Source organism: Alosa alosa, chromosome 23, assembly GCF_017589495.1.
Source record: "Alosa alosa isolate M-15738 ecotype Scorff River chromosome 23, AALO_Geno_1.1, whole genome shotgun sequence".
Lineage (NCBI taxonomy): Eukaryota > Metazoa > Chordata > Actinopteri > Clupeiformes > Clupeidae > Alosa > Alosa alosa.
Genome location: NC_063211.1, coordinates 620,001 through 637,500, shown reverse-complemented (window position 1 = coordinate 637,500; position 17,500 = coordinate 620,001). Strand labels below are relative to the sequence as shown.

At 44.7% G+C, this 17,500-nt stretch overlaps 1 protein-coding gene across 1 annotated transcript in view; it reads right to left on the bottom strand.

Annotated features, from left to right (window-relative positions):
• dennd6b (DENN/MADD domain containing 6B) overlaps window positions 1-17,500 on the bottom strand; it is a 23,437-nt gene that overhangs the window by 1,141 nt on the left and 4,796 nt on the right. Inside the window, exons 9-19 of the mRNA XM_048235526.1 lie at window positions 17,398-17,453; window positions 15,862-15,984; window positions 15,097-15,192; window positions 13,997-14,091; window positions 13,382-13,447; window positions 13,005-13,069; window positions 12,420-12,509; window positions 8,858-8,911; window positions 8,224-8,333; window positions 7,787-7,889; window positions 544-618 (exon numbers count right to left, since the gene is read on the bottom strand). Coding sequence (XP_048091483.1) covers window positions 544-618; window positions 7,787-7,889; window positions 8,224-8,333; window positions 8,858-8,911; window positions 12,420-12,509; window positions 13,005-13,069; window positions 13,382-13,447; window positions 13,997-14,091; window positions 15,097-15,192; window positions 15,862-15,984; window positions 17,398-17,453 — 933 coding nt within the window. The remainder of the gene's footprint in view (window positions 1-543; window positions 619-7,786; window positions 7,890-8,223; window positions 8,334-8,857; window positions 8,912-12,419; window positions 12,510-13,004; window positions 13,070-13,381; window positions 13,448-13,996; window positions 14,092-15,096; window positions 15,193-15,861; window positions 15,985-17,397; window positions 17,454-17,500) is intronic.

Here is a 17,500-nt window from a genome sequence, read left to right as displayed (position 1 = left end):
AGAAAGAGAGGAGTTCTGTGTGCAGTGTGTGTGTGTCAGACAGCGTCAGGCCGTGTGTGATCAGGCCTCATGTGTGTGTGATCAGGCCTCGTGTGTGTGATCAGGCCTCATGTGTGTGTGATCAGGCCTCATGTGTGTGTGATCAGGCCTCATGTGTGTGTGATCAGGTCTAATGTGTGTGTGATCAGGCCTCATTTGTGTGTGATCAGGCTTCATGTGTGTGTGATCAGGTCTAATGTGTGTGTGATCAGGCCTCATTTGTGTGTGATCAAGCCGTGTGTGTGATCAGGTCTAATGTGTGTGTGATCAGGCCTCATGTGTGTGTGATCAGGCCTCATGTGTGTGTGATCAGGTCTAATGTGTTCAGGTCTAATGTGTGTGTGATCAGGTCTAATGTGTGATCAAGCCGTGTGTGTGATCAGGTTGTGTGTGTGATCCGGCCGTGTGTGTGATCAGGTCTCATGTGTGTGTGATCAGGCCTCATGTGTGTGTGATTAAGCCGTGTGTGTGATCAGGTTTCGTGTGTGATCAGGTTATCCTCACCAGCTTCTCGCGTAGTTTAAGGATGAGGTCTACAATCTCCACTTCTGACCTGTCTCTTGTCCAGGCCAGCAGATCCTCAGATACATACAGACACAAACACAAACACATACACACACACACACAAACACACACACACACAAACACACATTTATTTAATGTGCTATATAGCTACAAGCCCAAAATAAAGTAACAAATGATGATGTGGATGAAGGCGTAGCAAGTGGGGGGTGGGAATGCAGGGAGTCAAACCCTAACCCTAACCCTAGGAGTCTAACCCTAACCCTAACCCTAACTCCACCCCAGTTCACCCCATTTTTCCATTTCCCCTAGACTAACCCAGGACTTTTACTTTTTATTATTCATTTTCACCTTACACAATTTAGATGTCTTTACTTTTTATTTCTGCAGTGTTGTGTTTATTTTCAAAGGTTGTCTCTCATGAATTTTACACTTTTGATTTTTAGCACTTATAGCACTTTTTTGATTTCTAGCACTTATAGCACTTTCCTGGTTTTAGTCTATCCCTTACTCCCAGCCCCAATTCTTTGCACTTACTTTTTCTTTTCAGCCCCAGTCCCTAGTTTTAACCCACCCAGCTGCTTGGCCCAAACCCCAACCCCTAAACCTAACCCCCCAGCCCCACCCCTTAACCTAACCCCCATCCCTAAACCTGGCCTCCCCCTTTAACCTAACCCCCATCCCTAAGCCTAGCCTCCCTTTAACCTAACCTCAGCCCCACCCTTAACCTAACCCCCATCCCTAAAGCCCTCCACCCTTTAACCTAACCCCCTGCCCCACCCCTTTAACCTAACCCCATCCCTAAGCCCTAACCTCCAACCCCCATTATGTGTCCAACCCTAACCTCCAGCCCCCACCCCTTAGCCCTAACCTCCAGCCATGGCTAAATTCCAACCAGCCCCTTAGGCTAACCCCAACCCTTAGGCCAAGCCCCAGCCCTAACTAATCCTTACCCCCCACCCTCAGGCTAGCCTCAGCTCCCCAAGGCCCGACTCCCCCCACCTTATCCTAGCCAGCCCCTTGTCCCTAACTCCCTTACCCCTTATCTTAACCCCGTGAATTAAGTAATTATTTATTTATTTTTCTTCCCCAATTTTACGTTTTCTAATTATATATTATATATTTTTATTTACATATTATTATTTTATTTTGACAGTTGACCTCTTTTCATACCCTTATTCCCTTCCTTGTTGGTGTGGTTGGATCCAATCGGCCAGTGCACTCACAGTCACCCACTCCACCAAATATCATGTTCCCCTAACCTAACCCTAGGAGTCAAAGACAATGAAAGCGGAGGTGTGCCAAGCCACTTGTGTCTGTGTAGACCGGCCCTTAGCTACACTGCAACTGTGTTCTGTTTTCAGAGCAGTTGTTTTATGCAAAGTTAATTTATGCCGGTGCTTCTGTCCCTCGTCTGATTATTTGCAGCAAGATTGATTCGCACGGCCAATTCCAGTCCGTAATGGAGGAATATACTTTCTTCGGAAGTGTAGGGCCTAACACTTGGTGGGGGATTGTAGTTGATGAGGTTCATGTCACATACAAATGGAAAGTTTAAAAACGTTAACGTTAGTTACATTACCTGACTTAATTGTAAACAAAGGCATTAGGCAGTGAGTTGGGAGAGAGAAAGGAAGAACACATAGGCTACTACTGGCCAATCCTCTCCAAGTGTTTAGAATTGGACTCTGGGCGTTTGGGGAACAGCTGAGGGAGGAGGCTACTTGAAACTGCGAAGTTTCGGTCGGTGTGGCGGCGGACTTTCAGTTGACAGTAATGAACACCCTTTTGAACAATCTAAGCTCAATCGAGCGTCAGAGGGCGGTCTCGCTGATTCATCATTAGTGAGACACGAGGACAGCTGCGTGCAATTCCTGTCAGCATAACAATAGAGGCTGTTGCTGAGCGTCAGCGTGAGCGGCAGCCCTCGTTTAAGCCATTACGTTTAAAGGCCCTAACGGTCAAGACGAGCAAGTTTACCTGTGCAAGTTCACGAGCACAGGCCGACAAAGGCAAAAATGTGCCATTCCACCATATCTGTAATAACCGGCCATCACAGAAAAGCGGCATCATGCCAAAGGGGCAGAAATCGCCTTAACCTCCAGCAACTTAAACGGTCCTTACCTACAGAAACTCCTTCTCCATGGGCTTGTGGAACTGTCAATCCATGAGTCAACAAACGGACTTCATAGCTGGCTATGCCAACCACCTTTCATTGGAACTCCTTGCTCTCACTGAGACTTGGATCAAACCAGAGAACACTGCCACCCCGGCTGAACTCTCCACTAACCTTACACTATCCACACCCTCGCCCATCTGGGCCGAGGGAGGTGGGAGCGAACCTGCTGATCTCCAACAAATGGAAATTCACCCCGCTACTGCCTTCAAACAAATGTGCCTCATTGAATTCCATGCCAGTGATCACCCAGCAAAACTCTACGTGCTGGTCATCTACCGCCCTCCAGGCCAACTAGGGCGGCTTTATGGACAAGCTGGACACTCTGCTGTCCTCCATCCCTGAGCATGACTGTCCGCTTCTTGTTCTCGGGCGATATGAACATCCACTTAGATGCCCCAGGCTCAGCAGACTTTGGCCCTGATCCACTCTTTTGACCTCAAACTGGTTCAAAGCCCACCGACTCACAAAGCTGGCAAAGAGCTTGACTTGATCTTTTCGGAACTGCAGCACAGACACCCTCATGGTGGCGCCTCTCCATCTTTCTGACCACTTCTTCATCCAGTTCAACGTCAGCCTGACAGAACAGCCTCCGGCTCCTCAGCCCGATGGTCACGTTTAAGCTGCAACATCGAACCTGTCTCTCAGCACTTCTCCTCCGTGGTTGCCTCCGGTCTACCTCCACTCAACACCTTCTCCTCTCTGGAGGTTTAATGAGCCCATTCTCGCTCTGCTCCACACTGAGCTTGTGTCTAGATGAGCTGTGCCCTCTTACCCACAAAGGCCAGCTCGATCCAAACACTCTCATCCATGGCTAAATGATACCCTCCGATCGCAGCGCAACCAAACTGGAAAATGGCACAAATCCAAACTAACTGATGACCTCAAAACTACCAGACACTCCTGACCTCCTTCTCAGCCAGCATCACTGCTGCTAAGACTGACTTTCTACAATTACAAAATCAAAGCGCTTACAGACACTTTCAAAACTTTTCTCAACCTTTAAATCGCTACTCAACCCTCAGCTGCCTCCTCCTCCATCCAGCCTTACTGCAGATACCCTCGCCTCATTTTTACAAATAAAGTGGCGACAATTAGCAGTAAATTCTCTACATGCCCCTCAACGCATCTGACTCAGATACCCGTGACTCCTACAACCTCTAGGGACTGCTGGAACATCTTTTTCAGCATTCACGGCTCTCTCGAGTGAAGTATCTAGACTCCTGACATGCAGCCGTCCTACCACATGCTCGCCGCTGGACCCTATACCCTCGAGCCTACTTCAGTCCATCAGCCCGACCATCGCTCCAGATATCACACATGTGATCAGTGCCTCACTAACCCTCCGGCACATTTCCAACAGCGTTCAAATGGCCCGGGTAACACCAGTTACTTAAGAAAAGCTTCCTATCAACCCTGCTCAAGTCGAGAACTACCGCCCTGTCTCACTCCTGCCTTTTTCCTATCCAAAGGCATTGGCGAGCAGTCTCCAAACAGGTCTCTGACTTCCTTTCACAGAACAACCTTCTGGATCCAAATCAGTCTGGGTTCAAAGCGGCCACTCTACCGGCGCTCTGCTGTCTGTAACAGAAGCCTTAAAAGAAAGCCAGGGTGACATTTCGGTCATCAGTACTCATTCTGCTTGACTTATCGGCTGCCTTTGACCACGGTTAATCACCGCGATCCTTCTCTCTATACTCGCTGACATGGGAATCTCCGGTTCTGCTCTCTCCTGGTTTTGAATCCTACCTCACAGGATGCTCGTTTAACGTATCATAGCTTGGTCAGCTATCTGCACCTCACCATCTCACCACAGGGTCCCCAGGGCTCAGTGCTGGGCCCCCTTCTCTTTGCTATCTACACCACCTCCTTGGGGAGAGATTATCCGTCGCATGGCTTCTCATACCACTGCTATGCAGACGACACACAGCTCTATCTGTCCCTTTCCCCTGATGACCCCCTTGGTTTCAGCATGGATCTCAGATTGCCTCTCAGACATCTACATGGATGAAGGCACACCTCCTCAGCTGAACCTCTCAAAGACTGAACTGCTGGTCCTTCCAGCTAAACCTACCATACACCACGACATCAACATCAAGATGCTACCCAACTTCTGGTTCAGGCAATAGTCATGTCAACATTCATTACTTCAACGCCCTCTGACAGGTCTCCCAGCCTGCGGGTGAAACCACTTCAGATGATCAGAACGCTTGGCGCCAGCGCCTGGTCTACAACCAACCCAAAAGGGCACATGTTGCCCGCTGCTCATCCAGCTACACTAGCTACCTATGGCTGACCCGCATCAAAATCAAGGGGCTCTAACGCTTGCCCTACAAAGTACTCTCCGGTTCTGCTCCCACCTACTTGAATGCCCTCATACAGACATACGCTACCTCCAGACCGCTGCGCTCCTCAGGCTAGCGACGTCTAGTTCTACCACGGTGCGCTCAAGCCAATCCAAACTTTTCTCATCTGTTGTTCCTCGTTGGTGGAACACACTGCCAGTTCCTACAAGGGCAGGGACATCCCTCTCCATTTTCAAAAACTCCTGAAGACCTAGCTCTTTAGAGAACATCTCCTCTCATAGCAACACTTACAACAAGTCTTGCTGATCCTAGCACTCACCAGCCGTCTTAAACTGACCGCGTAACCAGGGTAGGAATTTCACGGCGGCCACGACGGCCAAATTCACCCATTCTCAGTTGAACTACTCGCCAAAATAGCCTATTCATCACACAGACATCACAAAGTATCACATGAAAGAGCTTTTTCTCCAGCTTTTAAGCGATGTTCGCCAATAATTGCTGTGTTGAGCGGTTGTGAAAAAGTAAATAATATAATTCAATTTAATCATACATTCTACTGAAGGTTCGTCCCATGATCTCCCTACCCATTCATCTCGGTGGAATACTTTACGAACCCTTCTTTTTAACACATGACAAACCATATTTCAGAATAAACAGGAGACCTTACCGAACACAAAGGTGTAAAGCAGTCCCCTGTACAGTTAGCCGTTCCAGAGTAATCCAGTTTTGAATTTGCAGTAAGTTAGACATACATGGATGTCTCCAAATTTGGGCTTTAAGTTTTACAATGTGTTTAAATTGTTCACATGATTTCATAGCGGGCCAAATACAAAATAAATGTTACAAATATAAGCCTAGATATTGGTAAATCAGAAGGACAGCTGACTAAGAGTTTGTGAAAGTAGCCTTAATGATCACAAAATGCTAAGCATGCATCTAGGCTATTTGATTTGGCTTATTTTTTTCCTAAAGCTGAGCTGTGCTTAAATTGTTCAATACATGATTTCATAACAGGCCAAATATAAAATAAATGTTATATATAGCCTAGATATCTGTAAATATTAGATTATCAGATGATTTACAGTTCTATGTTATGTTATGTTTCATGTTTTTGTAATGTTTCATACAGTGATGCAGGTCTACTGCAGTGAATAGGCTAAATACAACTTTGATAATTTTTATAGCCTACTACTGTATAGTTAACTTTGGCACCTGCGTGAAGCTGGCCCCCCATATTATTCAAAAATTATGAAAACACTGCTATTCGTTTGTGCTACGTTTGTGCCGGTTTGTGCCGTACAAATTATTGTTTGTGCTGTTAAGGGTTTTAAGGGTAATTAAACTTTACATTTTCTGGCCAGTGACGTCACTCAGCCCCCCAGACTTGTCCAAATCTCCCCAAAATAGTGTCAATCGTTTGTGCTCATTTGTGCCGTTAAAAGTAACATTTGTGCTACTATGTTTTTTAAGATATTCCACGTTATTTGTTACCGTGTGGCGTCATCAGCCCCCATCAATGTCCAAATCTTTCCAAAATAGTCTCAATCGTTTGTGCTAGGTTTGTGCTGATTTAATGCCATCAAAGAAACATTTGTGCTACTATGTTTTCTAAGTTATTATGGTTTATTTATTACTCGCGTGACATCACCAGCCCCCCACCAATGTCCAAAACTCACCAAAATGGTCTCAATCGTTTGTGCTATGTTTGTGCTGATTTGTGCCGTTAAAAATAACATTGTCCTAAAATTGTTGAGAATTGCTCTAAAACTTAAACCGTAAACTTAAAACTTAAAACTTTACCATGTTGATAGTCGCTTTGGCTAGAAATGCGTCAGCCAAATGTAATGTAATGTAATGTAATGTAATGTAAAGAAGAACACTTTGTTCATCTGATTGGTTGATTTGGCCCGTCGATAACCAACATAGGTGGTGATAGACAAATGGTTTCCCTGCGATGCTCAATCAGTGATTGCATCAGTGAGAAGGGTGGGGGTGGGGGCAGGGACCAAACCACCAAACTTCTTATCAACCTTAACCACAAGGCCATTCCCAATCGTACACCACTGTCATTGGATGCAATCAGCTAACCAGTATTTCCGCCCCTTCCCAAAAGTTCTCCAACAGAAAGTTTCCAGATGGACATGCAGAGCAAATGCGGAGTCAGGTTACCGACAAGATGTGCATTCAGGAGAGTTTCAGTTGGACGGGAGGGAGGGGCGAGCACAATTTATTTATAATCCATTGGCATACGTCTGCAAACTTGCTTTGAGTAGACTTCAAAGGTTTTTGAGTTTGATCTTACAGTTCTGTCATTATTTTGTGTCTTTTACATTTACTGTAGATATTATAGGTTAATTAGGCTACAGCTTAGACATCAGCTTAGGCAGCTTAGCCCAGTGATACATCGAAACACCTCGAAATTAGGCTGTTGTCGGCTAGACTAAAGTCGCGGTAGATAATGTAGGCCTACATGTTATGAGCCACACAGATGAGGGGTGTTGCTTGCTCTGTTCTGTCCCCCCCCAAACTGCATTAAAATGGCGTGTTTAGCAGCCAGACTTCCTAACATTTCCCAGAAACCCCTGGACACCCTCCAATATTGACTGCACCCCCTCTCAGAAAATACTTCCAACGTCCCTGCAGGGAGTTATTTAGAATTTGGCCAGATTATTTCACTTTCCCATCCCAGATCCCAGTGTGTGTGTGTGTGTGTGTGTGTGTATGTGTGTACGCGCAGACTTACTGCATCACAGATTATCTCAAGGTGTAGTGACTCCACCTTCTGCGTCATTTCACGAAGTCTCAGCCGGTACCAGCCGTCAAAGTTCTGAGAGCGAAAGAAACGCCTACACAAACACACACACACAAAGGCAAACATTTTGGAATGACTAGAGTAAATCTAGAGACTAGATACAAAAATAGGATTTAAAAGACTATGTTATTGGGTCTGTTATGTCATATCTGATATTTATTTTATTGGGTCTGTTATGTCATATATTGGGTCTGTTATGTCATATCTGATATTTATGTTATTGGGTCTGTTATGTCATATCTGATATTTATTTTATTGGGTCTGTTATGTCATATATTGGGTCTGTTATGTCATATCTGATATTTATGTTATTGGGTCTGTTATGTCATATCTGATATTTATGTTATGTTGTTGGAAGCAGACGTTACCTATAGAGGCCCAGCCAATCACCTTTCAGTACAGAGGTGAGCTGAGGTCCTGCATGGTCCAGTGTGCCGATGAACTCGTCCTGACTGAAGGGGCGGATTTGAGGAGGGGTCTGATCTCACACACACACACATACACACACATACACACACACGCATACACACACACAGAAGGAAGGACTCTCATCATAAGGGGCAGCCGTGGCCTATTGGTTAGCGCTTCGGACTTGTAACCGGAGGGTTGCCGGTTCGAACCCCGACCAGTAGGCGCAGCTGAAGTGCCCTTGAGCAAGGCACCTAACCCCTCACTGCTCCCCGAGCGCCGCTGTTGATGCAGGCAGCCCACTGCGCCGGGATTAGTGTGTGCTTCACCTCACTGTGTGTTCACTGTGTGCTGTGTGTGTTTCACTAATTCACGGATTGGGATAAATGCAGAGACCAAATTTCCCTCACGGGATCAAAAGAGTATATATACTTATACTTATATATATATAAACATGCGGTCATTTTATCACTATTGTGTTAATGTTAATGTCAACATCAAGTTTATTCATAAAGCACAATGCTATGTAATGTATATTTTTACTCTCTCTCTCTCTCTCACACACACACACACACACACACAGTTGAAACCCACCTTCCACGGTGATATGGAGCGTTGAAGAGGCATGAGGCTGGCCAGGTAACGTTCCTGATGGAGAAAACACTCACACACACACACATACACACACAAATACACACACACACACACACACACACACACAAATACACACACACACACACACACACACATACATACACACACACACACACACATAAACATAAATATGAAGACTAACCCATAGAGGCAGCCAGGCAAGCAAACACACAAACAGAGACACAGCTTTGTGCACAAACATATTCTTTTCATTCCTTTAGAGTGATTAAGAAAAGTCATTTTCAGCAGGATAGAGAGATTGTATGTGAATCCAGTGAGAGAAAAAAGAGAGGGAGAGAGAAGGAGGGAGAGGCAGAGAGCACATGTCACATTTCCAGATGGATGTGGCATATAACAGAGGAATGATGAAACCCTGGGTCACCTCTAGCAGACAAACACACCAACTTCTATTGAGGGTTGTGTATTAAGTTGCACATTAGTAGTTTGTGTGTGGGTACTGTATTGGTGTGTGAGCATGTCTGTGTGTGTGGGTATTAGTGTGTGAGCATGTCTGTGTGTGTGTGTGTGTGTTAGAAATAACGCAGTACGTATGTATGATAATTGAACCCAATTGTAAATGAATCGCGGTTCTGTGCATGAATTTACACAGAACACACGGTATAAAAATAAATAAAACTGCGGCATAAATGGATTAATGCAACTACTGTTAGATACGAGTTCATTAGGGGACACCTAATCTGTAGTCTGCTTTAGCTCTGTTAGATCTGTGAGTTCATTAGGGACACCTAATCTGTAGTCCTGCTTTGGCTCTGTGAAGCTCTCATTGGCGCCATAGGTGGCGAGGTCCGCCCTCGTGGGTTACAATTTTTTGTCAGGTCGACGGTCGACTGAGTCAGTCGAACAGCAGCAGCACTAAGGACGGGTATGATTGAGTCGATCAGCAGCAGCACTGGGGATGGAGTACTGATGAGGGTAGTCATTCCTTGGCAGCACTAAGGGCGGGTATGATGGGTGAGTCATTCAGCAGCAGCACTAGGGGCGGAGTATGATTGGGTCAGTCAGCAGCAGCACTGGGGATGGGTATGATGGTGAGTCATTCAGCAGCAGCACTGGGGACGGGTATGATGAGTGGAGTCAGTCAGCAGCAGCACTAGGGCGGGTATGATGGGTGAGTCAGTCAGAGACAGCAGCAGCACTAGGGCCGGGTATGATGAGTGAGTCAGTCAGAGACAGCAAGCAGCACTAAGGGCCGGGTATGATGAGTGGTGGCGACCCACAAAAGAGATCTCTCTAAGATCGCCAAGTCTGGGAAAACTTTTGGTTTTTCCAATCAGTTCAGCAGTACAGGCGAGGGACAAAAAAACATCTCCCTGCATTTCTTACCAGCCTTTAGATACACAAATAGGGCCAAAGCGGCAAAATGATTCTGTAATGATGGAAAGTGGTGGAAACCATGTGGTGATCACCTTTATGTGTGACTTGTATTTGTTGTGCTCTCACATTGAAGAGCTGGTGTAAACCGTGTGGTGATACCTTTATGTGTGGTAACTTGTGTTGTGCTCTCACATGAAGAGCTGATGTAAACAGTGTGGTGATCCTTTATGTTAGGACAACTTGTGTTGTGCTCTCATGAAGAGCTGGTGTAAACCGTGTGGTGATCACCTTTATGTAGGAGATAACTTGTGTTGTGTGTGGTGATCTGCTTTATGTGAGGGTAACTTGTGTTGTGCTCTCACATGAAGAGCTGGTGTAAACCGTGTGGTGATCACCTTTATGTAGTAACTTGTGTTGTTCTCTGAACGCTGGTGTAAACCCGTGTGGTGATCACCTTTATGTGAGGGGGCAACTTGTGTTGTGCTCTCACATGAAGAAACTGGCTGTAAGTGTCAAGTGTCAGCAGCTAACCAGGCTAATAAACAAACCATCGCTGACGGTAAAGTCATGTGACTTTTAGTTAGGCTGAATCCATTTATGAAGCAAAAGAAAGACAATTTTTGTTTTTTTTTAAAAGAAAGCAAAATAGTGTGACATTTTCACAGTTAGTAGATTATTACTGTATGTACACTGAAACATATTGGGGCAAACTGTAGACCCATGATATACAACCAAACACGGATGTTGAAAGTCTAAGCCTACTGTATTGTATTTTCAAAATCATTATTCTATGCCTTCTGCATTTTTTGATTTACTTTCCCTCCATTATGCCGAACCGTGATGTCGAGAACGGTATAGATCGAATCGTGACTTCTGTTGTACCGTACTACCCCCTAGTGTCGCGTGTAGGTATTAGGGTGTAAGCATGTATGATGGATTGTGAAGTGTGACTATGATATAAAGTGTGTTTGTGAGCCTGTGCGTGTGTAGTGCAGTGTGACTGTGTGCGTGTGGTATGATGCGTTTGTGTTATAGTGTGTGTGTGTGTGCGTGTGTGTGTGTGTGTGTAGGCAAATGTATTGTATGTGGCATGTATTGTGTGTGTGTGTGTGTGTGGTGTGTGCGTGTGTGTGTGTGTGTGTGTGTAGGTATGTGTGTGTGTGTGTGTGTGTGTGTGTGTGGGTGTGTTTATGTGTGTGTATGTGTGGGTGTGTGTGTGTGTGTGTGTGTGTGTGTGTGTATGCGTGTGTGTGTGTGTGTATGTGTGTGTGTATGTGTGTGTGTGTGTGGTGTGTGTGTGTGTGTGTGTGTATGCGTGTGTGTGTGTGTAGTATGTGTGTGTGTGTGTGTAGTATGTGTGTGTGTATGTGTATATATATAGGTATATATATGTATATATATATATATAGGTATATATATGTATATATATATATATATATGTATATATATATATATGTATATATATATATATGTATATGTATATATATATATATATATATATGTGTATGTATATATGTGTATGTGTATATATATATATATATGTATATATGTATATATGATATGGTGTGTGTGTGTGTGTGTGTATTAATGAGTGTGTGTGTGTGTGTGGTGTGTAATTGTGTGTGTGTGAAATGGTGTGTGAATGTGTGTGTGTTAATATTAATGGTTAAGGTAGGTGTAATATTTATGTGTGTGGGTGTGTTTATGTGTGTGTCTGTGTGTGTGTGTGTGTGGGTAATGTATGCGTGTGTGTAATGTGTGTGTGTGTGTGGTGTGTGTGTGTGGAAGGTACAGGGCACGGTGTGTAATGTGTGTGTGTGTGTGGAATATTTATATGTGTGTATGTGTGGAGTGTGTGTGTATTGTGTGTGTGTGTAGTATGTGTGTGTGTGTGGCAAATTAATGTTTATATGTGTGTATTGTGTGTGTGTGTGGTGTGTGTGTGTATGTAGTAATTGTGTGTGTGTGTGTCAAATTGTATTTATGTGTGTGTGTGTGTGTGTGTGTGTGGTGTGTGTGTGTGTGTGTGTGTGTGTGTGTGTGTGGTGTGTGGTGTGTGTATGTGTATGTGTGGGTGTGCGTGTGTGTGTGTGTGTGTGTGGTGTGTGTGTGTGTGTGTGTGGTGTGTGGTGTGTGTGTGTACATTACAATGCGGTGTAAAGCCCACCAGAGGGATGATGAAACTCTGAGTCAGCTCCAGCAGGTGCCGCCTCAAGGTGGCGCTGTGCACTTCGCTCCTACTCCTCCTCTGGATGCCCTGGGATGGAGAGAGGGAGAGAAAACAGGGATGAAGAAAGAGAGAGAGATGAAGGGCACATGCTCGTGTAGTGGCTGTTTCTTTACCAATAACTGCGTGTGCGTGTGCAAAATTTCCTGATATTATTGTGTGTGTGTGTGTGTACCTTGAGAAGGTGTGTGTGCAAGTTTCCCTGTGTGTGTGTGTGTGTGTGTGTGTACCTTGAGAAGGCGTGTGGGTGTGCAAGTTTCCCTGTGTGTGTGTGTGTGTGTGTGTGTGTGTGTGTGTGTGTGTGTGTACCTTGAGAAGGCGTGTGTGTGTGCAAGTTTCCCTGTGTGTGGGTGTGCACCTTGAGAAGGCGTGTGTGTGTGCAAGTTTCCCTGTGTGTGTGTGTGTGTACCTTGAGAAGGTGTGTGTGCAAATTTCCCTGTGTGTGTGTGTGTGTGTGTGTGTTTGTGTATGTATGTACCTTGAGAAGGCGTGTGTGTGTGCAAGTTTCCCTGTGTGTGTATGTACCTTGAGAAGGCGTTTGATGAGCATCTTGTCCTTGTGCAGAAATGTCTTATAGGCTGTATAGATACCTAAGACAGAGACACGATGACCATAGCTCAACACATCTGGCACCATGGGGTGGATGGTATATGAAAATGTATAGCTCAACACATCTGGCACCATGGGGTGGATGGTATAGGAAAATTAAACTTGAATGTAAAATATTTCCTTTCCACATCATTTTGTGGGAACACCAAAACATACATCACTGGATGTTGCTATTAAATAAAGTTTATTCTTGCCATAAACTGGGTTTTGTGGTCTAATATTAATAAAGTTTATTCTTGCCATAAACTGGGTTTTGTGGTCTAATATTAATGTGCATGATTTCCGTGAGTTACCTGGTTTGGTGTCGAGGCTCTTCAGTTTGGCCAGTTTTTTAACCTTCACCTGTTTGGGTACATCACCTGAAGCACACAGGGAGGTTAGTCAGTGACAGGTCAGTTCAGCGGCCATGCACCTGTGCTCTGGACACACGCCATTCATGCACCTGTGCTCTGGACACACGCCATTCATGCACCTGTGCTCTATGTGCTCTACATCACTCTATGTTCTCTATGTTCTCTATGTGCTCTATGTGCTCTACATCACTCTATGTTCTCTATGTTCTCTATGTGCTCTACATCACTCTATGTTCTCTATGTTCTCTATGTGCTCTACATCACTCTATGTTCTCTATGTTCTCTATGTGCTCTATGTGCTCTATGTAAACTGAATGGTTCCACTTGTGCCTGTAGAGCTACAGAACTGAATGGGAAGGACATATACATTAAAACTGAATGGGAAGGACATATACATTAAAACTGAGTGGGAAGGACATATACATTACAACTGAGTGGGAAGGACATATACATTACAACTGAGTGGGAAGGACATATACAGTACATTACAACTGAGTGAGAAGGACATATACATTTAAACTGAGTAGGAAGCTAGAAGCCTCCTCTGCCTCTTACCGGTCATCTTGACTTCACCCAGCCGGATGAGGTGTGGCCAAAACTGGAAGGTCTTAATGAAAAATGGATTAGTCACTCCCAGAATCACATTTGGTCTTGAGAAAAAAACACACAAACACACACACACACACACACACAGGAGGGAGGTTAGTATTATTTAATCTAAATTAATAAAACTGCTTCAATAGGAGATATTTGCTTTACTGTTGAATGCTCCGGAGTAAGAACAACCTGGGGTCTGTTTATTGTTGATAATGGGTTATTTATGGTTGATAACGGGTTATTTATGGTGGATAACGGGTTATTTATGGTAGATAACGGGTTCTATTAATGGTTGATAACGGGTTCTATTTATGGTTGATAGCTGATTCTGTTTATGGTTGATAACGGGTTCTATTTATGGTTGATAACGGGTTCTGTTTATGGTTGATAACACGTTCAAACTTTCGTTTGGGAGCAAAATTACATTAATCGAAGGAGTTTTGAGCTAGATTGTTATTTGCATTAGCAACAAAATGCTTAATAGTGTGTTGCAGCGTGCATACATCCATGTCAAAATAAATCGCTATTTTCAAACCACTGACAATGTTCAAAATAGCCTTACACTTCAGTGGTATCCTACAGATAAACCAAAGTATTGCAAACTTTTGAAGTGAACAGAGAAGCTATAACAGGAGGATTTCTGAAGGCAACACACACTGTGGGCACGTTCAACAGGCTGTGGGCTATAAGCTATAACAAGGAGGGTTTCTGAAGGCAACACACACTGTGGGCACGTTCAACAGGCTGTGGGAGGGTTTCTGAAGGCAACACACACTGCCTGAGTTCTGTTCCGTTAAATCAGTGGTGCGCTGGACATCTTGCAGCTGCGCGGATGTATGCTGTTCTGATTGGATAGTACTTTACCACTGAGAGCTGTGATTGGCTAATGCTCACACATCCTCCAGTAAGAGGCGTGCTTATTGGCTAATGCTCACACATGCTCCAGTAACAGGTGTGCTGATTGGCTAATGCTCACACATGCTCCAGTAAGAGGTGTGCTGATTGGCTAATGCTCACACATCCTACAGTAAGATGTGTGCTGATTGGTGGGTACTCACGGGGCCTGTGTCCGGGTGGTGTACTCCTTGAACTCACTGTCATGGATGGTGAAGTACGGTCTGAAGTCACAGCAATACTTCAGCGGAGAGACAGCGCTGTACAGTACAGACAGGGAATAAGGACAACATCTCAGTATGAGTATAAGCAGAAGTATAGTATATATACTCTTTTGATCCCTATATAAGTAGAAGTATAGTATATATACTCTTTTGATCCCTATATAAGTAGAAGTATAGTATATATACTCTTTTGATCCCTATATAAGTATAAGTATAGTATATATACTCTTTTTGATCCCTATATAAGTAGAAGTATAGTATATATACTCTTTTTGGTCTCTGCATTTACCCCAGAGAAATGAAATCAACATCCCAGCATCCATCAGCAGAGAAATGAAATCTCTCTCACCCTCGTGAGACATCAGGAGGGTCACATTTAAAGTGGCCCAGCCAACACTAGCAACTTAAGAAGTAAACATGTCAATTTCAGTCTGAGCCAAGAAGAGTTAATGCTCCCCAGGTCTTGACCTCACACACTGTTCACTGCAGGTTTGTTGGTCAAATTCTATTTCATGCTATCTTGGCTGACACATTTAACAGACATGTGATATGTATGTCTCAAATAAATCAACAGAGGGGACATCTACTTTCTACTCAAAGGTAATCCGTAGGAGAGAGTATCGTGCAAATCAACAGAGGGAATATCTACTTTCTACTCAAAGTTAATCCGTAGGAGAGAGTATCGTGCAAAAGGGCAACACACACCTGACCAGGGCGAGCACAGTTTCAGAGCAAACGGTTGGCGAGGGCGCCATGACGACAACAGGCTCGCCTAGCAACATGAGCTCCCAGAGCATCTGCACGTGGATCAGCATAGACTGGAAACACCTGGTGGAGAAGTCAAAAGGTCAACATCTGCGCTCAGACCACATGAACACATGAACATCTGCGCTCTGACCACACATGATGAACACATGAACAGGAGGATGAGAAATGAACACATGAACAGGAGGATGGCACAAAAACACTGCTAAACACACGCTAGTCACACACTGCTAAACACACTGCCCTGTACCCATGTGCAGATACGTTCCCAATATTAGGGCACCCAGAGCAAACTACATGAACTTTTATTACGGCACACTAGTCACACACGCTAGTCACACACGCTAGTCACACTAGTCACACACGCTAGTCACACACGCTAGTCACACTAGTCACACACACTAGTCACACACGCTAGTCACACACGCTAGTCACACACACACACTAGTCACACACACTAGTCACACACACACACACTAGTCACACACGCTAGTCACACTAGTAACACACGCTAGTCACACACGCTAGTCACACTAGTCACACACGCTAGTCACACACGCTAGTCACACTAGTCACACACACTAGTCACACACGCTAGTCACACTAGTCACACACGCTAGTCACACACACTAGTCACACTAGTCACACACACACACTAGTCACTAGTCACACTAGTCACACACACACACTAGTCACACACACACTAGTCACCTAACGCTAGTCACACTGCTAGTCACACACACACACACTAGTCACACACACTAGTCACACACGCTAGTCACACTAGTCACACACACACTAGTCACACACGCTAGTCACACACGCTAGTCACACACACACACTAGTCACACACACACGCTAGTCACACACGCTAGTCAAACTAGTCACACACACTAGTCACACACGCTAGTCACACACGCTAGTCACACACACACACTAGTCACACACGCTAGTCACACACGCTAGTCACACTAGTCACACACACTAGTCACACACGCTAGTCACATACACTAGTCACACACGGTAGTCACACTAGTCACACACACTAGTCACACACACACACTAGTCACACACGTCACACACACACGCTAGTCACACACGCTAGTCACACTAGTCACACACACACACTAGTCACACACGCTAGTCACACTAGTCACACACACACACTAGTCACATACACTAGTCACACACGCTAGTCACACTAGTCACACACGCTAGTCACACTAGTCACACATGCTAGTCACACACGCTAGTCACACTAGTCACACACGCTAGTCACACACACACGCTAGTCACACACGCTAGTCACACACAACTCATTTATGATTCAGAACTTAATTTCCATTGTGGTTTCTTCAAGGACATTTAGACCGTGTGTGCGTGTGTGCCTGTGTTTGTGTGTGTGTGTGTGTGTGTGTGCGTGTGTGTGTGTGTGCGTGCACATTGTATCCTATAAGGTTGCTTCCAACAGCTTACTGGAAAAGGTTTTGTTCTTGGGGGGAGGGTAGGACCATAGGGCCAGGTAAAAGATTCTGAAAAAAAGATGAAAGCAATTAACAGACATATACATAAGCACAAC